Source organism: Lampris incognitus, chromosome 1, assembly GCF_029633865.1.
Source record: "Lampris incognitus isolate fLamInc1 chromosome 1, fLamInc1.hap2, whole genome shotgun sequence".
Classification (NCBI taxonomy): domain Eukaryota; kingdom Metazoa; phylum Chordata; class Actinopteri; order Lampriformes; family Lampridae; genus Lampris; species Lampris incognitus.
This window is the reverse complement of record NC_079211.1, coordinates 136,948,008-136,971,285: the sequence shown is the minus strand read 5'-3', so window position 1 is coordinate 136,971,285 and position 23,278 is coordinate 136,948,008. Positions and strand designations below refer to the sequence as shown.

Genomic DNA, 23,278 nt, shown 5'->3' with positions numbered 1-23,278 from the left:
AATGTTAATAGTTTAATTTCACATTTTACTAGAACAAAAATGCTTAGGATGATGAACCGTACCTTGGCACCAAACTCCACCAGGTTGGCCAGGTTCTGGACTGACTTGGCCACCAGGGTGAGGGTCCTGCCTGCTGTTAAAGAAGGAGGATCTGCAAAAACAGATAATACAACGTGGAACTCAAATTGATAATGTGCTAATGGAAACTGTGTGTAGTTGTGTATATTTGTTTATACGCTCACCAGCAATAATGTTGAACATTCTGGGATTGAGGATGGCGGGACAAATCAGTCGTAGGAAGACAAAGCCACTGTAAGCGCGAAAGACAGGTAGAATATGGAAGCAAATACTACATTTTCTCATCTTACGATCACACATTTTTTGAAGAATTTTTCACTGATAATGTAAGTCAAGGACAAACACATGTTGAAAGCTTTAAGACTTGATCACACTTAATGTGTTGTTCACCAATGTTTATACATTTAGAGTGAGAGAAACTGTTACTATGCCATTCAGTCAAACTGTGACATAGGTCACAAAAATGTTGGATCCCCCCTCCCACCTACTTTTCCTTTACACCGATCAGCTAAAACATTAAAACCACCTGAGGCCACTGCCATTTGGGAATACCATTGCCATGAAGGAGTGTACTTTGTCTGCTACAATGTTTAGGTAGCTGGTACGTGTCAAAGTAACATCCACATGAATGTCAGGACCCAAGGTTTCCCAGCAGAACATTGCCCAGAGCACCACACTGGCTTCACCGCCTTGCCTTCTTCCTACAGGGCATCCTGGTACCACCTCTTTCCCAGGTAAATGATGCACATGGCCGTCCACATGATGTGAAAGAAAATGTGATTCATCACACCAGGCCACCTTCTTCCTCTCCTCCATGGTCCAATTCTGATGCTCATGTGCGCATTGTAGGTGCTTTCGGCGGCAGACATGGGTCATCATGGTTACTTTGACCGGTCTGCAGTCACGCAGCTCCAAACGCAGCAAGCTCTGATGCATCATGTGTTCTGACACCTGTATATCATAGCCATCCTTAACTTTTTTAGCATTTGAGCTACAATAGCTCTTCTGTGGGATTGGACGACGGGCTAGCCTTTGCTCCCCACGCACATCAGTGAGCCTTGGGCACCCATGACCCTGTCGCTGGTTCACCGGTAGTCCTTCCCTGGGCCACATTTGCTAGGTACTGACCACTTCATACCAGGAACACCTCATAAGACCTGCCATTTTAGAGATGCTCTAACCCAGTCATCTAGCCATCACAATTTGGACCTTGTCAAAGTCGCTCAGATCCTTACGCTTGCCCATTTTTCCTGCTTCCAACACATCAACTTCAAGAACTGTCTGTTCACCTGCTGCCTAAAATATCCCACCCCTTGCAAGGTACTGTTGTAACAACATAATCAATGTTATTCACTTCACCTGTCAGTCAGTGGTTTTAAGGTTTTGGCTGTTCAGTGTATAAAACAAGGGAGTAAACCAAGTCCCTTTTTTGCTAGCTCTCTGTAAAGGTGGGGTTTTTTTTGCGAAGAACAAATTTCATCTGTGAATTAGAGTTGCAACAAAAGTTTGTAGTAATGTACAACTGATAAATTCATAATCATTTTCATTACAGTACATTTGCACAATTAAATTCTTGCATTGATCTGGACGCCATGTTCAAAGCAAAAAAGATGTCCCATAAAATAATTGATGCCTACACCAAAAAATGTGTGCATTTACCTGACGACTCTGGTCCTCATGGTGGTGTTAGTGGGCCATTTCTGCTGGACCGACTTCTGCAGGCAGCCATATATGAACCTTAGGGTCCTGGATTGGTCACAGGGAGATAATGGCTTATTACTGGGAGTTGGCGTTATCTCGGTGGTGTTCAGAAAATTTACACATGAGATGATACATGGTATGTTGTTACTGATTGCACAATTGCCAGCCATAGCTAGTTTGACTGAACTTCCATGTATGTTCTTTGTGTAAGTGTGTGTGCATATGATCTTACGGAGGCAAGATCTCAGCAGCCATGAAGATCTTCTCCACCAGTTCAGACAGGATGTTGAGGAGATGGGCTAGGTTTAGATTTACATCCTCATTCTTCTCTAATTTGGAAGGGTTCAACTTCAGAAAGACAGTGAAAGGATGTGCACAGGAGGGAGACAGAAAGATATGAATGATTCCCAAATTTAAACACGAAGTTACAGTGAAAGACTTTCAGTTAAATTAAGGATAATGATACAGTACAATTGAGATACATGTTTGCCATTTAAAGTGAATGGAAACTGGTCAGTCCTCTAGAGGTGATGTTTTGATGTTAACCATTATAAGCATAAAAAGACAAAGACATTATTAAAAGGTTCGACTCAATGCCACTATAAGATGGGTTCAGCACAATTGAAGCCAATACATGAAAGCACCCTTGAAGCTTCAGCAATGTTCAGGCTTTGTCATATCAACATTGGTTTCCATTGCATCCAGACTGCAGGCTTGTGAAGCCAAAGCACTGATACGATGTTATCATATGCCAAGAATGCTGTGCCAGAGATAAATGCAGGGGGAAATAGCTTACAGATCACTTCTCTTGTACAGCTGCAATGTCGGAGAACAATAAGACTTGCAAAACAGACTTGCCCAGGTCGCTACACATGCAGTTAAGACGTCCCACATAAAAGTCAAGTCAAGTCAAGTCAAGTCAAGTCAAGTCAAGTCAAGTCAAGTCAAGTCAATTTTATTTGTATAGCCCGATATCACAATTTGCCTCAAGGGGTTTTACAGCAACACAACATCCTGTCCTTAGACCCTCACATTGGATAAGGAACAACTCCCTAAAAAAAAAAACCTATAACAGGGAGAAAAAATAGGAAGAAACCTCAGGGAGAGCAACAGAGGAGGGATCTCTCTTCCAAGACGGACAACATGCAATGGTTGTTGTGTTTACACAATTTACACAATACAACATTGAAAGAGAATAATAGAATTATAAAGGAATTATAAAATGTATGAAAAATATGATGCGCAGGATGCCAAGCAGTGTCCAGACGCCACTGGAACAGCCCAGGGACCCAAGCAATGTGACCAGCATCACCATGTAAAAAAAAAAAAAAAAAACCAGGATAACAAAAATTATATGGATTTATAAGATATATAAAAAGAAAATGTGATGAGGGTAAGCAAGTGTGTGAGAGACAAGATGGAGCGTCCCAAACCCATGTTTTTGTTTTTGTTTTTTTTACCTCGCAGGACTGTTTGCTTTCCATGATCTTGAGGATGGTGTCCTTGAGTGCATGATGAACAAAAGGCGTGGCCGTAGCCTTCATGTACTGCTCCATCAATGTGCTGGCAAGCGTGGTCGCTCTGAACAATGTTGTTGCCTCATCTGGAAATAGCACAAGAGAGTTCTGTCTCATGCAGGGATAAATGGGGCTTAGATCACAGCTTTACATTTAGTTTCCCCAACAGCCATCCAAATGAAACAACATTTTAATTAGGAAGAAAAAAAATGGAGTCAGTCTCCCGACATCGATGACTACATGAGTGTCTCATCTACAGTGGATATAAAGTCTCCGCACCCGTTAACCAGAATGACCAAGGCTGTCATTTTGACCTTTTTGGATTTTCAAAGTTTAATAACTTTGTGGAACAAAAAAGATACAGACCTGCCGCTCCCTGAGTGTGTCTAAAATTGCACATATTTGCATTAACATGAGTTTCAGATCAATTGCACAAAAAAAGTTATGATAAGATCTACCTAAAACGACCATGAGCGGTAAAAATGACCACGCGTAATTTGTGCGTCATCGTGCACGTCATGTCACTATTTATGACGTGTGTTGGTCGCGTCATTTCCTTCGCAATGTTCATTGCTCTGTCCTAGAAACACACTAGCGTTCTCCAGTGGAGAGTAATAGTCTATACTTCATTTTTGATTATTGCCAACATGTCTGGTTACAGACGCACCATGACTACCACCGAAGCGTTGCAGTATTTACAGGCGTTGGACAGCGGCGTGTTTGAAAAATAGTATTAAAGTTGTTAAAATGTTAATTTTGACATCAGTTGTTTCTTAACAGACATTCTAACATATGCAATGCATTAATATCTCAATTGGGTATTTATCTTGACAGAATATAGAGTTTAAAAACCACCGCCCACAGTCATTCTAGTAGTTTTTAAGTTCTGGTCATTGTTTGGGACTGTTTCAATATTTATTTTCAATTCTTTTGTTTTTTACATTTCACGTTTTATAGGCCTTGTTACGTTTGTTAGATTAGCAATATGTGTTTTCCGTTTTGTTTCTCAGGTAATATTTTCACTTTTTCAATTTTGCTATTCAAGTTCAACCATGTCTCTCTGAATTTTAAATTGTTTGAAAAATAGCATTTAAGTTGTGAAAATATTAATTTTGGTGTCAGTCGATTCTTAACAGATATAATAACATGCAATGCATTAATATCTCAATTGGGTATTTATCTTGACAAAATATAGAGTTTAAAAACTGGTGGTCATTTTGACCACCCATGGTCGTCAGGTAGGAGTGAAATCCCACTCATTAAAAAATGAAACCAAGATAAATCATGTCATGTCGGATCTAGAAAGCTTTTGCACGGAAGAGTAGGAAAATGGATTTATGCATTATAAATATGTCATCATTACCCTGTTTATCTGTCAAATGTCATAATGCATCATAGCCAACTTGTTTTGCTGAAGTTTTGTAGAGATGCATAATGAGACTTCAGTGCTATTTCAGTCTTCAGCCATAGCTGTTAGTCATTGTAATACACATTATAGGAAAGTATGGGCATTATAGATGCAATAGATGCTTATAGGGCATTATAGATGCTTATAGGGCGTTATAGATGCTTATAGGGCGTTAAAGACACAAGCTTCATAGAAAGTGTTACTGGATTTTCCTAAAAATCAACATGTAGACTCATGCAAAACCTCTCAGTCATCACTTATGACCCACAAGATGTGTGTGGCGGTATCTGTATCTGCAGAGACCCTGTCCTCTGCCTGTATTTTCTTACTTTGCTGTGTACAGTATGTTTCTGGGCATTAACCTTTGAGCAGCGGGACTCTAAAAGCCTACTGTTCATTAAGACTTTCCTGGTGGAGTGGTAGTTTCTGCTCTGGCATGCACTGTCAGCTGTGGGACGTCACACAGCCATATTTTGTGTATTCTAAATTATGTGCAATTAAATAAATTGGCCCAAGGTGGACTCCAACTGAGCTGTAGCGAGACCTGAAGCATGTTAAAAAGAATGTGGATGCACTGTGATGGCTGTAATACCACTTGAAAAAGTCAACATGGTTTACTTACTACTTTCTGATGGCCATGCCTTTTTAATATGCTCGCTGCTAGTGTTACAAAATAAGGATTTGTTTGCTTTTTACTGTATTTCTTACCCTCCATGTTGATCTCTCTGTTATTGAGTGTCCTGAGTAGGGGGGCCTCAGCCCTCTCATGTCTGAAGATGCGCAGCAGGAGGCTGGCCAGCAGGGTGCGGTCCTGACCACACACATGGGCCAAGGCATAGATCACATGAAACTCTTTCTGTAGGATCATCTGCGAAGGGATACACAACAAAACAGACATAATTTTGAGTAGACAACAGGGAAAATAAGTGAGTGTACAATGCTTTCACAAGCTCTTTTCAAAGCTCACTGCGAGCCAGACCTCTTTGAACTCGTTGTACTCCTCCTCAGGCATGATCTTCTCCATGGAATAGCGGGCACGGACACGCAAGGAACCTGGTTCGATGCCCTTCAGCGGCACGTGAGAGCTGAGAGGGAACCACTCATCAATCATCTGGCCCTTCTGCAGTCGGCTCAGCTGGCAGCACATGAACACTGAGGAATAGTAGAGACATCAGTGAAGGGAGAGAAGGCATCAGAGAAAGGAAAAAAAACAGAGGGAAGATGCACACAAACATGTCAACTGTTGCATGGTTGCCTTTTGAATGTTCTATGAGTTCAAAGACAGACTTACAGATGTCACTTTCTTTGCTCTTTTTTGTCTTGTTGCTCAGGCTAATTTCGAATCTGTTGATTTCGCTCGACAAATCACTGAAAGAAAAGGTTCATAGACTGAGATGCTGGTGTTCCACAAAACAAAATCATGAGGCCCCACAAGTATAAATGCAGAAATGACTGATGCTAGTTGAGATGGGTCAGCATATATGGACAGTAAGATGAGGAGGTGGAGAAAATTGAGCGCAAGAATTGAAAGCAAGAAAGGGATGGAAAGGAAGCTGAAGAAGTGATGTAGACTCACTCAAAGATGAACTCTTCAGTGAAGACTGGGTTCTGACCTTCCCTGGGGTGCGTCTTAGCCACTTGGACGTTGTTCAGATATATGTTACAGTACGGATTAGTGAAGTGCTTCACTGGCAGTTTGTGGGCCTCCTCTACATAGAGGACCAGGCTGCTCACCTGGGAGAGAACAAACATAACACATCAACAATCAAAACGTTGGTAGGAAGCAAAGAAATTCATGTGTACAGGTGAGCTGATGAAAAGGAGTATTTGTCAGTTTGTGTTTGTCAGTTTTCAATTTCAACTTTGAAGTTTAAAATAATTTATTGTAAGGGGTTTACATCTGAGTGATGATTGACTATTTGTAATTTGTAATGAATACTTTTGCCTATCAGTTCTTGAGAAAACGGCTTTTTGTACCTGTCTGAGTCTCTTGTTCGAGGTGGGCTGAGTGGGTTTCCTTAAGTTACTGCAGAATGTCTGAAGGCATTTCATCCAATCCTGCCAACACAAGTGCAGACAAAGAACACTGGTAAGACACCGTTATTAGACTTGTAGTCGTTGACACTGTGAAAAACATTAAAGACGTTCCATTTCCCACAATACCTGTGCCTGCTCTGGAGCCTCTCCTGCAAAGTAGAATATGTACTGTTCCTCACTAAAGTGCTGGACCACAATCTGGAAACAGTTTGGCCTGGGGGGAGAAAAAAGAAAGAAAAAAAAAACAAGAAAAACATGAAGGCGCTCAACAAGTTTCTACTAATTATTCAGAATTAAGAGACAGAACGTACTGCAAACTACCAATTTAGAGCCAAGAAAAGCTATTTTGGCACTTTACCTGCCAAACAGACTGTCATGCACACCATATACAGAGCACACACTTAGGTCGATCAGCCCTTTGGGTTTAGTGGCTCTCTTCTCACTCTCAAAGTAAATGAGTTGGGCATCATTCCCCTCCAGAATGAAGTACAGGTTCTTCCATCGCTTGCCTTTGCCTGGAGTGGAGAGGAACCAGACAGAGGAAGAACACATGTCCTGATGGTGTTCAAAGTAGACTTTCCAGGAATTACTGGAAGACTCTCGCAACACATTTATCAGCGGTCTTTTCAGGATTTATTTATGATTGAGAAAAAAAATATTTTGTACCTTTGTTGAATAGGAGGTAGCCTTTCTTGACAATGTTTTTATAGAAAGCGTCTTTTGTTTTCCGTCTGATAGTGTTGTAGATTTCTTTTCCATCTGTGTCAGTTAGGACTTGTTCCTGGTGCTGATGGAAATATGGACACAAATCACACAATTACAAAACTACAAATGCGAAAATCAACTCCATATTTTTAAAACCTATATACAATTTTTATTTGCTGTCCCGGTAGAATGCGCTAGATTACAAAGAACGCCCCCTAGAAAACCACTGATTTGAGATGCTTTCTTCCTTGCTAGATTTGAAAGGGGCAGCCTATTGGACCAAATATATATACACTGCAATTATTCAGTCCTCCTCCTACACTATCCTATACATTAGTCCAAATTTTTCTTCATTGTTCAAACTGGTGAAAGTAGTTGCTGAAAATGTGGAAGTTTTGCAAAACAGTGTGGGACCGAGTGATGTGATGGCATTACAACACATGGCCACTAGGGCTGCACGATATTGGAAAAAACATTGTGATATTTTTTTTTCTCTGCGATACATATTACGATATGAAAAAATACAGGAGTTTTCACCAGATGACTTGACTAGCGCTGTTCGTTAAGAACTAATCATTCTAGAATGATTGGGGTCATTTTGTAGGGGAGTTGTTGGGAAATTGTGAAAAGTGAACGGTGCCTTTTTTCACACAGGAAGAAGAGGAGATGGAGCCAGACGATGCAGAATGATGGCTGAGAACAGTGACGCACAGATCGGCTCTGACATCATCCGAATCCACATGTACCATCCACCTGCCACCCACCCGAAAGAACTACTTTCTCCGATGTAGAGACCCGCACCCGATCACGTTACCATTATTTCTCAGTGGGAGATATGTAAGCGTGATGATATTGTAACATATTATGCAATGTTTGAAGTACCAGTTTTCTGGCTATCATATACATATATATATATATATATACATACACACACACACACACACACACACACACACACACACACACACACACACACACACACACACAGTACTTTGCAACTGTTTCATATGACATACCCAGCACTTGACTCGTCCCACACAGAACTTTTCTGCCCTTCCTTTTTTTTGTTTTTACTTCTCCTTTTCTAATTTTCTCTCGGTTCTTTTTTTACCTCCATTGTTGCTAAAAGGCAAATGGATGCCGCAATTGGTGCAATGGGAGTCTAGTCTGCTAATTCGTGCCAGACGAAAAATTAAGCTTAAGATATCACAGAAAGTTAAATCAGTTCATCTGGACACAACGTTTATTGAGAGATGTTTCATCACTCATCTAAGTGACCTCTTCAGTCTCAACTGACTGCAGGTATCTCCACCCTTATAAACAATAGTGGCATAACGACCGAAACCAACCATTGGTTTCATACGCAAATTGCCGTGACCGTTAACTAGAGTTACAATGGCCATGTGTACTATTCACCGAGGATTGGGGAATGGTTGCAATCACAACATTGTAAAATGGCGACAGATGTACACTGGTAGCATCTGGTAGCCCCCCCCCCTCCGTTTCAGTGATGGTTCTTCCCTCTTCACATAGATGGCCTCTTTGACGCCCCGTTCAAACCAGCACTCCTCCCTATCAAGGATGTGCACATCCTCATCCTTGAAGGAGTGTCTTCCTTTTCCTTCCTTTCCATCCTTTTCGGTCAGTATGCCACTGTATTGTTTATAAAGGTGGGGATACCTGCAGTCAGTTGAGACTGAAGAAGTCACTTAGATGGGTGATGAAACGTTTCCCTCAATAAACGTTGTGTCCAGATGAACTGAGTCAACTTTCTGTGACTTTCTTACCTGGATTATTGAGTATGCACAAAAACAAAGCTTAAAATATGTTCACATTTTAGAGAACATAATTAATATTTTCATCATCATTAATGATGTATCATTTCACCCACCAGCAACTCATCCGCTATTAATCAGAATGCTAACTTTTATCACTCCGTCCGTCCACTCTGCGGATTAACTGCGGTGCCCGTGAATATAACTGCAACCCCCGCATCATGAGCCGAGAAGCAGATGAACACGTCGATGTGTCATTCGTCCAAACCAAGCGAGAAATGACGGAGTTCCGAGCATTAAATTGGAGTAAATCATGGTACACTACCGTTCAAAAGTTTGGGATCACCCAAACAATTTTGTGTTTTCCATGAAAAGTCACACTTATTCACCACCATATGTTGTGAAATGAATAGAAAATAGAGTCAAGACATTGACAAGGTTAGAAATAATGATTTGTATTTGAAATAAGATTTTTTTTACATCAAACTTTGCTTTCGTCAAAGAATCCTCCATTTGCAGCAATTACAGCATTGCAGACCTTTGGCAATCTAGCTGTTAATTTGTTGAGGTAATCTGGAGAAATTGCACCCCACGCTTCCAGAAGCAGCTCCCACAAGTTGGATTGGTTGGATGGGCACTTCTTTGAGCAGATTGAGTTTCTGGAGCATCACATTTGTGGGGTCAATTAAACGCTCAAAATGGCCAGAAAAAGAGAACTTTCATCTGAAACTCGACAGTCTATTCTTGTTCTTAGAAATGAAGGCTATTCCATGCGAGAAATTGCTAAGAAATTGAAGATTTCCTACACCGGTGTGTACTACTCCCTTCAGAGGACAGCACAAACAGGCTCTAACCAGAGTAGAAAAAGAAGTGGGAGGCCGCGTTGCACAACTGAGCAAGAAGATAAGTACATTAGAGTCTCTAGTTTGAGAAACAGACGCCTCACAGGTCCCCAACTGGCATCTTCATTAAATAGTACCTGTTAGAGCCTGTTTGTGCTGTCCTCTGAAGGGAGTAGTACACACCGGTGTAGGAAATCTTCAATTTCTTAGCAATTTCTCGCATGGAATAGCCTTCATTTCTAAGAACAAGAATAGACTGTCGAGTTTCAGATGAAAGTTCTCTTTTTCTGGCCATTTTGAGCGTTTAATTGACCCCACAAATGTGATGCTCCAGAAACTCAATCTGCTCAAAGAAGTGCCCATCCAACCAATCCAACTTGTGGGAGCTGCTTCTGGAAGCGTGGGGTGCAATTTCTCCAGATTACCTCAACAAATTAACAGCTAGAATGCCAAAGGTCTGCAATGCTGTAATTGCTGCAAATGGAGGATTCTTTGACGAAAGCAAAGTTTGATGTAAAAAAAATCTTATTTCAAATACAAATCATTATTTCTAACCTTGTCAATGTCTTGACTCTATTTTCTATTCATTTCACAACATATGGTGGTGAATAAGTGTGACTTTTCATGGAAAACACAAAAATTGTTTGGGTGATCCCAAACTTTTGAACGGTAGTGTATATCAGACAGACTTCTCTTGTAGATTAGTCATGGAAAATGAGAACCATGCAAGTTTTCCTTTTGTATCAAGCAGCAAAAAGTTGTATCATGATGTGTTTGAGTTCATTTTTCTTACTTCACATTGCACGTTCTGTGATGTGACTACTGCATATGTGCACATCGTGATGATGATGCTAAAACAATACATCATGCAGCCCTAGTGGCTATTATCTTTATATATTCATTGAATTGTATTTGGGATTACCTGCACGGACACAGCTTCTTTCAGATAGTAGCCTTCGACAATCTGCTCTTTCTTATAATGGTCAATGATGTCATCAACACTAATGAGGAGGGAAAGAAAGAGATGGCACATATCAGTTATGCCATCATATTACAGTGTCATTCACCAACATGGTTTTTCTGTTTCTGAACAACTGCACGGCTGCAATTTTGTTGTAAACAATGTCAGTGGAAGTTTACATACCTGTTATAGTACCTTCCCCCCATCATGTACTGATTGTTGGGAGTAGGACAGATTTTAAACCTTTGGATGTTTTCATTGGTGCGAAAAAAGAGGGAGTAGTCCCCAGGTGTGTTATCTGACGGGCGGACCAGGAAACTGCACACCTGGCCAACTGTTGGAGAAGGAAAATGAGAGAGAGCAAGATGAAGGGAAAGAGAGGTTTCGTTGCCTCCTCAGCAGTACACCATGATAGTTGCATTCTGATGTTTGAGACAATTCATAACGTAGACAGAAACAAATGACATTACATTAATAATGTGGAGAGAAAGAAATGGGCCCTCTTGAAAGAAGGGGGAGGAGCGGTACCTGTCATCAGCAGGTTGTAGGCCTCTTGCTTGCTGATCTTCCCATGATACCAGCTGTACAGGAGCAGTTGAGGAGGAGAGAGAAAACGGAGAGAGCTCTGTCAACAAAATGCAGGTATCCAGAGCCGGCCACCTCCCTGTACTATACCTTTGCTCAACATTTCAGTTGGGTTGGATACACTCATCAGATTAAAATGATGCTCTGTTCATTTACACAGCTTTCACTTGTACAGGCAAATATTCAGTTTGATAAACACAGTAGCTCTCAAGTGTAAACAGTTTTAATTTCCGTCCGCTTTCAATTCCCCTTTGATGAACTGGCCACAGTAACTCCCCTGAATTGGGGTCATTGACTGAGTCGGTCTTTTCTTTTGAGAGTTACTGAGTAGAACGATGGATTATGTCAGAAGTCTGGTATAATACTGTGTTGTCATGCTCTTGTGCTTGCTAAAGGAGAACAAGAAATCATCATTTATAGCTAGAGAATAAAGCAAACATGGGCTGCGTGCAAGGCAGAGGCTGAACTAACAGGGATGTAATGAGTCTCTAATGATAGGTTGTTCAAAGATATAAACTAAGCAGCCACTCACAGATGAAACTAAGGATAAAGTCAGCACTCTACAGAGTAACCAAAGTAATGAGAAAAAGTCCAGCCGTCAAAGTCTTACACCCTCCAGCATACTGTAAAAGTGTACAATTATGCAAGTGTGATTTTTTTTCCATTGGACAAAATGAAAAATCATTATTCATTAATAACTTACACTTTGCCCTCATGTGGATCCTCCTCCCGCCCCTGAAAAACATCAGAAACAGAACTTATTAAGTCCAATGGGTGAATTTCCGAGTTCAGGATTTCACAATTCTGGGTCTGTACACCGGCCAGCTCTGACTACTTCAATCCACTCTGCCCTGAAATTGCCGTGTGAATACTGCCCCTAAGCACTCCACCTAACCTTTGTGAGATGCACAGAATTAACTTTTAGTTACTGATTTGGACCAAGACCAAAAGTGAACTGTGCAAATGCTGCTATTGTGTACTGAGATGAGGCTAACAGATTTTTTTTTTTATTTTTCCTCCTTTGTTCTCCCCCAGCTGTTGTTTTTCTCCCCACTGGCCAATTACCCCACTCTTCCGAGCTGTCTCGGTCGCTGCTCCACCCCCTCTGCCAATCTGGGGAGGGTTGCAGACTACCACATGCCTCCTCTGATACATGTGGAGTCGCCAGCCGCTTCTTTTCACCTGACAGTGAGGAGTTTCGCCAGGGGGACGTAGCATGTGGAAGGATCATGCTATTCCCCCGAGTTCCCCCTCCCCCCTGAACAGGCGCCCCGACCGACCAGAGGAGGTGCTTAGTGCAGCGACCAGGTCACATACCCACATCCGGCTTCCCACCTGCAGACATGGCTAATTGTGTCCGTAGGGACGCCCGACCAAGCTGGAGGTAACACGGAGATTCGAACTGCCAATCCCTCTGTTGGTAGGCAAAGGAATACACCGCTATGCTACCTGGATGCGCAGTTTTGATAAATATCTAATAATCAGTGTGCTGTTCAGAAGTCACTTCTTCGTAACAAGATGTCGATTGTGCAAAAGAGCAGTGACAACTGAGCACTGAAGATAGCCTCAGGTCTGAGTGGTCATCTAGTTACAAGAGAGAATATTGCTAGAAATATCCAAGTTAGACACCTGTTCACATGGCCAACAAAAAGAAAAAAAAGAAAGAAAGATGTATTTCACACCTGGTGTGCTATACTCACCACCTCCTCCACCAAATCCTCCACAATCAGGCCCTGCTCCTCTGTGCGTACATTTTTCACCCACATCCAGCCGTCATCCAGTTCATTGTGAACGATAAACATGTCCCCTTTCAGGAAGCTGGAGATATGGGGTGTTAAAGGAGATATTTAAATAAAAATATGCATAACGCGAAGGAAAAAAACAAAAAAGAAAATAAGATAAGAAAAAAAAGTAGATGTAAGTGTCACCTGTCATATAAAAAGACTGAAGAGAGACTTGGTCATCTTTGCTGTGATTGAAAGCAAACTAACATTTTCTAACTGAGAAAATTAGAAAAGTGTCTCTCTGGCATTTGCAAAAACTGTAAAGCTGCACCCTGCAGCCTCCCATGTCATATCTCTCCTGCCCTGCCTCTCATTTCATACACTGTAGCCAGGCCCCACCGAGCCCCAAATTGACAAAATGAAAGTACCCGGCAAGGCTGCACAAACCCTCAAATCAAAAGTCCAAGACTGTAAGGCTGCATACTGCAGGCGAGATTTTTGTTCCTAAGATGGTTCAAGGAAATGTTGCATTATTTATGACATGCACATTCTCATTCTGTCATCACTGATTGAGTCTGAACATGAACACAGTAACCACCAATTGCGTCTTCACATGCATACGATGTGTTTCAAAGTATCCATATATAAAGGACATTGTTGAGGACATCCACTCAGATCATCTGCTTCATTACTATTACATTACATATCGTTAAGTTTAGATATTGTGTTACAGATGGTTAAGCTTAGATATTAGGTTAGAGATGGTATGTGGTTAGAAATGGTTATGTTTAGGTAAGCTTAGAAATGGTTATGCTTACATATACAATTTGAAAATATTAAGTCTAGGTTCACAGTTAGAAATGGCTGAATTTAGATATGGGTTTGGTGTGGTTAAGGTCAGGGTAACGATCTGGGGTAGGCCCGTTGTTAAGTGTCGTATGTTGAGTGTAAATTGGGGTTAAAGTAGATCTTGAAAGATGTTCAGAGAGAACCATGTTGTTCCAGTGCAGTTGACATTGTACACGCCCCTAAATACCACGCGAGAGGCTCAATGCTGGAGGGATGAAATAAGAACTCCAGGGCTGCAGCCTTACCCAACTCAGCGCTTGGGTTTATAATGTAACACCACCACACTACCAGCAGGTGGCTCTTCTGAAACGTAGTATATTTTGGATGGAGATGGCGTGTTTCTTCATTCAGTTAAGGTTGCAGTTGGTCTCAGACATAGGGTCATGTTTCAGTGTGAGGTTTTGTCTTCAAAGAGATCCTTATCAGATGTGGGGAGTCACAGTTGGCCAGGATCATCACTAGTATGCCTGGTGCAACTAAATGATGAGGACAAGACCTTTTTGTCACTTGCAAGTCAGATGATGTGCTTTCAACTCTACTGTGAAGAGAATGGCAAGCCTCGGTGAATACTTTTATATGCCAAGTTCATGTCAAGAAATTTAAGAAAAACTTGGCTGCATTTTGGAAGAAATGCAATACAACCCAATATTACTAGGCTCAGGAGAACAACGTTACCCGTTTGTGTCTTAAACGTTGCTGGCCGTGATGACATCGCTAGATTGAAACAGTAACTGGTTGACTAATCAAGCGTAACACAAGTGTCCGACCAGAATGGTTTTCTGCTCTGACACTTGTAGTGTTTGTGAAAATCTCACTCGACCAGAGTGAGATTTTCACAGACACACAAAGATATTCATGTACATTGACACTCACCTGATTTCATCAGTTTCTGGCACTTTGGTGTATGGAAGTATGGCCCTTACTCTCCTTCTGTCCTCTACGGGCTGTGGACAAATGCATACACGAACATGCATATATATGAATATAAATTAATATAAATGCGAATAACAAACCCATCCTTTACCTTGGCCATTAAAAAAAGAAATAGAAGGGGGAAAAAAACATAACAAAACACATAATTATCATACAAAATCAAGTATTGTACGAAACTCACTCTGGAAGATTTCACACTCCCCTAAAACAGCTAATTAGAATTAGCCTGAGCCTTGCATTAGGCAGTTCTGAATACTGCCCGAAGGAAGACGATGAGGAGAAAAGGAAGACAAGGGAAAAAAAATTTTCCCCCTTGAGTTAAGTGGCTGAACGTTAAAATCAGGTTCAGCATCAAGTTAACTCAAAGATGTGTTGTTGTTTTTTTTCTCTTTCATTTGGACTATGGAACAAGGAAAAGTTCCATGATTTTTTTCATGTCAAGGCACAAGTTGGCATCTCAGAAATAATTAAAAATTTAAGATGAGCTGAAGCTGAATTGGCACAGCAAGAGCAGGACCACCCCTGTCCTGCACTGCTAATCAGTCAGCCTCACCTCTGGGGGCGCCACTGGCGATAGCAGCTTTTCTCCTTTCAGGAGGCAAGATACATAGCTGTAGTAACCAATCAGGTCAGACAGGGATGAGAACCGCCGCCCACCAATGTAATAATCTCCACACATGGCAATTATCCTGCAGAGATGCACAAAAATGACAGAACAGTGAGTCCATTGTTAAACAATCAAATAACTGCAGAGAAGGCATAACTGAAAATGTTGAGTGCAACCCATTTGGCATTAAAATGACCTATCAACTGCTTAAACACAGACACTTCATTTTTCTGCAATGAAGAAAAAGCATGGCGGATATGAAACATAATGTACTAATGATACAGTACTGAATAGCACTCATATGATGGAGTTGGCTGAAATATTGATTAAAAAAAAAAAAAAAGGAGCTCTGTGTTAAAAAAAATTATATGAATCAGATAATTGTAATCTTTGGCCTGGCGAGCAGTGTGGAATTTTATCCAGTGAATGATGACTACAGTGGGGTGAAAAGTGCCGCACTGTGCCAGCTCACAGCAAGAAGCTGGTAATCCTAATTCTCTGATCATCTGTTAAATGGATCCATGATTGCAAGGTAATAATAAAAACACTGGGTTCTGTTGTTCACTTACTGTGAAAATGGGCCAACAACGGCTATGCAGCTAAAAAGAAGCAATCAAGGGACATTACCTACTGAGTTTTAGGGCCAAACTATTAACCTTAAAATCATAATTTACTGTAAATTGGTCCCCTCCCTCCTGCTATCAATGATATGTTTTTACATGGGACTGATGAATATGTGAGATAATAATGTCTGTGTTCATTATCTACAGCACAGATTAATAAACACAGTGAGCTGAGAGGGCGATACTTACAAAAATTAACCACAACGTAACCTGAGTATCTAAATGCTTAATGCACTAATGTTAAAATAGTGGTAGCATCCATTTAGACCAGATATAAAAATAGCATGGCCGATTCACCTGACCTAAAATTGTCCCTAGGTGTGAATGTGTCAGCCCTGTGATGGACTGGCGGCCTGTCCAGGGTGTCTCCGCGCCTGCTGCCCAATGACTGCTGGGATAGGCTCCAGCATCCTGTGACCCGAAGTTGGGTAAGCGGTTTGGATAATGGATGGATGGGTATTAAAACAGTCTCTTTCCATGGGCTGTTATTCAAATGAACGCTTACCACTGTCAATAAATCAAACCACTTTGTATATACTGTACTGTACATTGTACGTATACTGGTACACTCTGTCATGTCCATCTACCTCAGGCATGTATGTAAGTAACCTGCAAACATCTGTTTCAGCATCTCTGATGTATTCTCTGCACCACTGCACTTTATCACCTCTTATTTTGCCTGTATAAGTCAATCCTTGTGTATATATCTGAAAATTGTTGTGTTGTAGTGTTGTTATTCTATGTTATGTACACTGAGAGCCACGAAACTGGAGTCAAATTCCACGTTTGTGCAAAACTACATGGCCAATAAACATAAACATGATTCTGATTAGACAGGAAGTACACAAGCCTTCGGTGACACCCTATAAATCATGATCCTTGAGGTGTGAGCTCAAGAGAGAAAATATGCATCTTGGGTGTTATGAATGCACAGTGTGGTAACAAGGAGTTAATGTATCTTGATATTGGTATCTAGTCTGATGCAATATAATACAATCAGTGAGGGGGTGGATGGGTTGTAATGCCCAACCTGTCTCGTCTAACTGGCTGCAGCGTTATAAGATACTCCACAGTATTGTTACCAGTCTACTGTCCTTTCTACCATTTAAGGTCCACCCACGCACCTTCCTGTCACAAATGTCTTCTAAACTGTGCCCCCGCAGGTGAATGCATGCGCGCATGTGCACGCGCACCCGCACACAACTATGTCTTGTTAGAAATCTAAAAAAACATACTGTTGTAATTGTGCACAATGACTAAAATCTATGTGCGGCATAATGACTTTAATCTATGCGTGACACAGTGACACACACAAAGATTTTAAGTAATCTGCACAGACCCTAAGAAAGTCCCTAAGAAAACAATCAAAAGGTTATTTGTCAATTGAAACCTGCACTGAAACCTACTGAGTGACAAGTCACCCAAGTGGTCTGCGGGGTTGATATCTTTTAACCACAGTATGTAGCTTTCAGCCCTTTTTAAGGAAGTGATGACTAATCTCTATTGTTACACTATTTTCATCTACTTTGTGTTAGCGATAGTTGTGGGCTTTTGTCACAGTCTATGTGAATCGCGTAACTATGGCTATAGACTCCATATGCAGTGCATGTGCATACGTGTGGGCATCAAGGAACGTTCTATGTATTGTGGAAATTCTTCCTTGAGGTCAGTACGGGTCATCAAAGTAAAATGAGTTGATTTCTTCCAACCTGTTTGTCGGTGTGTGTGTGTGTGTTGTGTGAGTGTGCGTGTGTGGTTGATTATGTGTGTGTGTGTGTCCTGACTGACCTGAAGTGGTTGACCACACTGGTCATGCTTAGGAAGGACAGGACAAAGGAACCAGGCCGGCGGTCACTCTCCCTGATGAGGTAGCTGCCAGGGGTCCTGGCCTGTCGCAGACGTTCCTCAGCAATGGTCCGGTCCAGCTTGCCATGGTACCACCTGAGACAGACAGACAGATAAGGAGGGTGGTCGGTAGTTTACGGAGGAGAGGAGATGGAAAAGAGAGAGAAAGTGTAAGGGAACTTCCCAAAATTATGAATGGCGTTTATTAGTACAACACTATTTTTTTCCTTCCTGTCTTGTCTTCAGCCTTAGCCACTTGGCTATAAGCACACAAACAGGCAGCAACTGTGTTAAAAAGTTAATACAACTTAATAGTGCTTCTCATACAAAATAGGATTATAGATGAATTTGGAAGAAACGGTGCTCCCACTTGAACTGAGGCAATCATCCTGAGAGACAGGAAACAGCAGATTTACTTATGCAATAACCACATCTTGAATAACTAAATTCCCTGATTATCTAACAAATAAATGTACACCAGTGTCATTCATAAAGTGTTAGGTTTGCATCATTCAGCCTCCAAACAGTCTCTTGCTGCAATGTATCGCCAAATGATTTTTTTTTGGATCCACTATAAGTCAATTTACAGCATACATTTTGTGCCAGAATGCTCACTACTTTTATCCAATTCAAGTATTCATCTGCCAGGAAAGACTTTGAGTCAGTGAAAGCGGTGTACATTCATCTCTAGATGGTCCATGCCGTCATCACCGTTCACAACACACCAAGAGGAAGACACCGTGTTTGGGTTTGGCGCTGTGAAAACCTCTGAGAACCTTGATAGAAAAAAATAACATGAAACAATCCTGCTCTCCTGAACTTTGACTCGTTTGGGTGGGTCAGTCAGACCACAGCAAATAAAAAAAGATTAAAATAAGAACGAAAGAAAAATGTGGTGTGCAAAAAATTAAAATAAAATAAAAAGGCACTGAAATGCAGATAAAAAAGTAAACACTAAATTCTCACAAGGAGAAATATAGTCATATGAAAACTGCACTAAAATATTTCCCCTTCTACCTGAAATATATGGGGGGGAAAGCCATTATTAGGTCAGCTATAAATGAATGGAGAGGGAAAGGTACCATAAAGCATAAAAGCCAAAAACACTTTTTAAGCTTCAACTTCACCATTAAAGTCTCGCTACTCTCTGAATGAAACAGCTTTTGCAACAACACTGGTTAAATTTCAGCAGGTAGGGCTGAACTTGACAGAGTCTTGCTTTGCCAGATGGGGGAAAAATTAACACGCTTTTCCAAATTTAGGCTAGCGATGCCTCTTGGGACATGGGGCCATGAGTAGAAAAACAGCCCGCCGTGAGAAGATGAATGAGCTGCAGCAGTAGCTCTCCTCAGAGGAGACTTTAAGGGCCCCCATCTGGTTAAGGTGAGCAGTGGACACTGCTCGTTAAAAAAAAAAAACAAGCGGGGAGATCTGCTCTTGTAGAATGGGCTGGAAGGAGGCTCGCCGAGAGGATGAGGTGGCAGATGAGAGGAGGGGGAGAGTTAAGGGCTCAGGGACTGGCAGAAGGATTTGTGTGATGAGAGTTTTGAGGAGGGCAGACAAGAGGAACAAGTGTGTGACTGAGAGAGGGAAGAGAGTAGGGCCAGGCAGGGCTTAAGGGATGGCAGAGGGAGGCGAGGGAGAACATGAGCGAAGTAAGAAAGATGGAGGGAGGCTGAGGGCATATCCAATCCAATAACTTCAGCCAGCAAGGTTAAAATCATTTGCTATAGCATAATATGATTTAACTTAGTGACAGCAGCCGAATATGAGCATCATATAAGGGTCTGTGATGGGAAGATGCTAATGTCAGTTCTGCAATAGACAAGTAGGAAGTGGGCTAGTTTACAAAGCCCAGCGGTAGGCATCACGACTGACAGGAAGATACATCACATAACAAAGGCCTCTCCTCTCCTCCTCCACTCTCGTCCTGGTTTCCTGTTTCCACCATCAAAACATCTATTCTTCTGTAACCCAAAAACCTTTCCCATGTACCATTACCAATTCAATACCTTTACTTTCTAGGAGCGTCAGGTTCATCTGAACCATGAAAGCATCATGCAGCAGACAGTAGGCAAGTGTAAAACATGCAAAAACACACAGACAACACACACACACACACACACACACACACACACACACACACACACTCACACACACAAAAACTCAAAACCACACATTCCACTTAGTGGGACGATCAGCTCCATAGTGATCCACAGAAACAGGTGTACCAAGTTATAGCTATTGGTATAACTGGTACTGGTATAACTGGTACTGGTACTGTGAGACAGTCCATCTGCCCCTGTCCAAGAAACAGCAGTTTTATTTCTGCGGATCCCCACGACTTCCAACAGTCTCTCATTAGTGAGGTATAGCCTTGTGAAGTAGTAGGCAGCTTTCAAAGGGAGAGGAACTCACTCTCCTGTCATGGATGTTTGCCGACTCAATGCCTTTCACTTAAAACTCAACCCTCTCTGATGCATCATCAGTTGAAGCTACATCACCATACATCAGTTTTTGTTTTTGTTTTGTGAACATTATTTGTGTTATCTAAAAATTTCAACTTTACCACTTTCAAGAAAGTAGTACTGGATAATATAGTATAGGCTCCAAACCAGATAAAATATATAAAAAGTCATGTGCAGCCAATCTAAGCATCACAAACTGTTAATTAAGCCTTATTCAGCAGTTTGTATGTCTAGACCTTTATGGCCACAGGAGAGTGCATCTTGCCATCATATTCATACATAATGCATTAGAAGAGACACACTGTAAGAAACACAGTGGTGCTTAAAAGTTTGTGAATCCTTTAGAATTTTCTATATTTCTGCATAAATATGACCGAAAACATCATCAGATTCTCACAAGTCCTACAAGTAGATTAAAGAGAACCCAATTAAACAAATGAGACAAAAATATTATACTTGGTCATTTATTTATTGAGGAAAATGATCCAATATTACATATCTGTGAGTGGCAAAAGTATGTGAACCCTTGCTTTCAGTATCTGATGTGACCCCCCCCCCCTCCCCTTGTGCAGCAATAACTGCAACTAAACGTTTCTGGTAACTGTTGGATCAGTCCAGCACATCGGCTTGGATGAATTTTAGCCCATTCCTCCATAAAGAACAGCTTCAACTCTAGGATATTGGTGGGTTTCCTCACATGAACAGCTCGCTTCAGGTCCTTCCACAACATTTCATTTGGATTAAGGTCAGACTTTGACTTGGCCATTCCAAAACATTAACTGTATTCTTCTTTAACCATTCTTTGGTAGAATGACTTTTGTGCTTCGGGTCATTGTCTTGCTGCATGACCCACGTTCTGTTGAGATTCAGTTCACGGACAGACGTCCTGACATTTCCCTTAAGAATGCACTGGTATAATTCAGAATTCAATGTTCCATCAATGATGGCAAGCTGTCCTGGCCCAGATGCAACAAAACAGGCCCAAACCATGATACTACCACCATGTTTCACAGATGGGATAAGGTTCTTATGCTGGAATGCAGTGTTTTCCTTTCTCCAAACATAAAGCATCTCATTTAAACCAAAAAGTTCTATTTCTGTCTCATCCGTCCACAAAACATTTTTCCAATAGCCTTCTGGCTTGTCCACGAGATCTTGAGCAAACTGCAGAGGGGCAGCAATGTTCTTTTTGGAGAGCAGTGGCTTTCTCCTTGCAACCCTGCCATGCACACCACTGTTGTTCAGTGTTCTCCTGATGGTGGACTCATGAACATTAACATTAGCCAATGTGAGAGAGGCCTTTAGTTGCTTAGAAGTTACCCTGGGTTCCTTTGTGACCTGGCCGACCATTACACGCCTTGCTCTTGGAGGGGTCTTTGATGGTCGACCACTCCTGGGGAGGGTAACAATGGTCTTGAATTTCCTCCATTTGTACACAATCTGTCTGACTGTGGATTGGTGGAGTCCAAACTCTTAAGAGATGGTTTTGTAACCTTTTCCAGCCTGATGAGCATCAACAACGCTTTTTCTGAGATCCTAAGAAATCTCCTTTGTTCTTGCACTTCCACAAACATGTGTTGTAAAGATCAGACTTTGATAGATCCCTGTGCCCACTCACACCTGATTGTCATCCCATTGATTGAAAACACCTGATTCTAATTTCACCTTCAAATTAACTGCTAATCCGACAGGATCACATACTTTTGGCACTCACAGGTATGTCATATTGGATCATTTTCCTCAATAAATAAATGACCAAGAATAATATTTTTGTTTCATTTGGTTCTCTTTATCTACTTTTAGGACGTGTGTGAAAATCTGATGTTTTAGGTCATATTTGTGCCGAAATATAGAAAATTTTAAAGGGCTCACAAACTTTTAAACACCACTGTTATCGAGTACCAAGTCTAACAACAAATGAGGGAGGAAATAAATGACATACTTCATTTGTTTTCAGTCAATTTCTTCCAAGAAACTAATCAATAATAATACTAATACTAATAATAATGATGATAATAACTTTTATTTATATAGCACATTCCCAGAGCTCAAGGTAGCTCAACAATAGTAACTATCAACACAATATAAAACAAGCAGCAACAAGCTGAACACAACAGCACAATAATAAGACAGGAATAATCAGATGAAGGTGAGACAGCAAGAGAGTGGTAACATTGTAAGAAAAGATGACTCTTTAAATGACATTTGAAAGATGTGATGGCAGAAATGCATGTCATGGATGGATGCTCTGTGGGAATGACATGCCACCCATAGAAGACAATCAATTATCAAATTTTTTTTTGGATTTTTTCCCCTTTTCCTCCCCAATTGTATCTTGCCAATCACCCCACTCTCTGAGCTGTCCCGGTTGCTACTCCACCCCCTCTGCCGATCCAGGGAGGGCTGAAGACCACCACATGTCTTCTCTGATACATGTGTAATCACCAGCCACTTCTTTTCACCTGACAATGAGGAGTTTCACCAGGGGGACATAGTGTGTGGGAGGATCACACTATTCCCCCCAGTTCCACCCCCCCCCCGACTGACCAGAGGAGGCACTAGTGCAGCGACCAGGACACTTACCCACCTCTGGCTTCCCATCCACAGACTCGGCCAATTG

At 41.4% G+C, this 23,278-nt stretch overlaps 1 protein-coding gene across 2 annotated transcripts in view; it reads right to left on the bottom strand.

Annotated features, from left to right (window-relative positions):
- The window catches only part of LOC130109163 (ras GTPase-activating protein 1-like), a 65,701-nt gene that overhangs the window by 4,553 nt on the left and 37,870 nt on the right, over positions 1–23,278 (bottom strand). For both annotated transcript variants that reach the window (XR_008809974.1, XM_056275922.1), the window contains exons 2-22: positions 18,134–18,286; positions 15,669–15,804; positions 15,056–15,126; positions 13,310–13,427; positions 12,313–12,344; positions 11,553–11,605; positions 11,208–11,358; positions 10,986–11,064; positions 7,408–7,528; positions 7,100–7,256; positions 6,868–6,955; positions 6,682–6,762; positions 6,281–6,438; positions 5,996–6,072; positions 5,684–5,856; positions 5,413–5,572; positions 3,240–3,382; positions 2,012–2,127; positions 1,738–1,824; positions 243–310; positions 63–151 (exon numbers count right to left, since the gene is read on the bottom strand). Coding sequence is in view for 1 of the 2 variants with exons in the window: in XM_056275922.1 (XP_056131897.1) it covers positions 63–151; positions 243–310; positions 1,738–1,824; positions 2,012–2,127; positions 3,240–3,382; positions 5,413–5,572; positions 5,684–5,856; positions 5,996–6,072; positions 6,281–6,438; positions 6,682–6,762; positions 6,868–6,955; positions 7,100–7,256; positions 7,408–7,528; positions 10,986–11,064; positions 11,208–11,358; positions 11,553–11,605; positions 12,313–12,344; positions 13,310–13,427; positions 15,056–15,126; positions 15,669–15,804; positions 18,134–18,286 (2,311 nt within the window). In the remaining variant the exon portion in view is untranslated. The remainder of the gene's footprint in view (positions 1–62; positions 152–242; positions 311–1,737; positions 1,825–2,011; positions 2,128–3,239; positions 3,383–5,412; positions 5,573–5,683; positions 5,857–5,995; positions 6,073–6,280; positions 6,439–6,681; positions 6,763–6,867; positions 6,956–7,099; positions 7,257–7,407; positions 7,529–10,985; positions 11,065–11,207; positions 11,359–11,552; positions 11,606–12,312; positions 12,345–13,309; positions 13,428–15,055; positions 15,127–15,668; positions 15,805–18,133; positions 18,287–23,278) is intronic.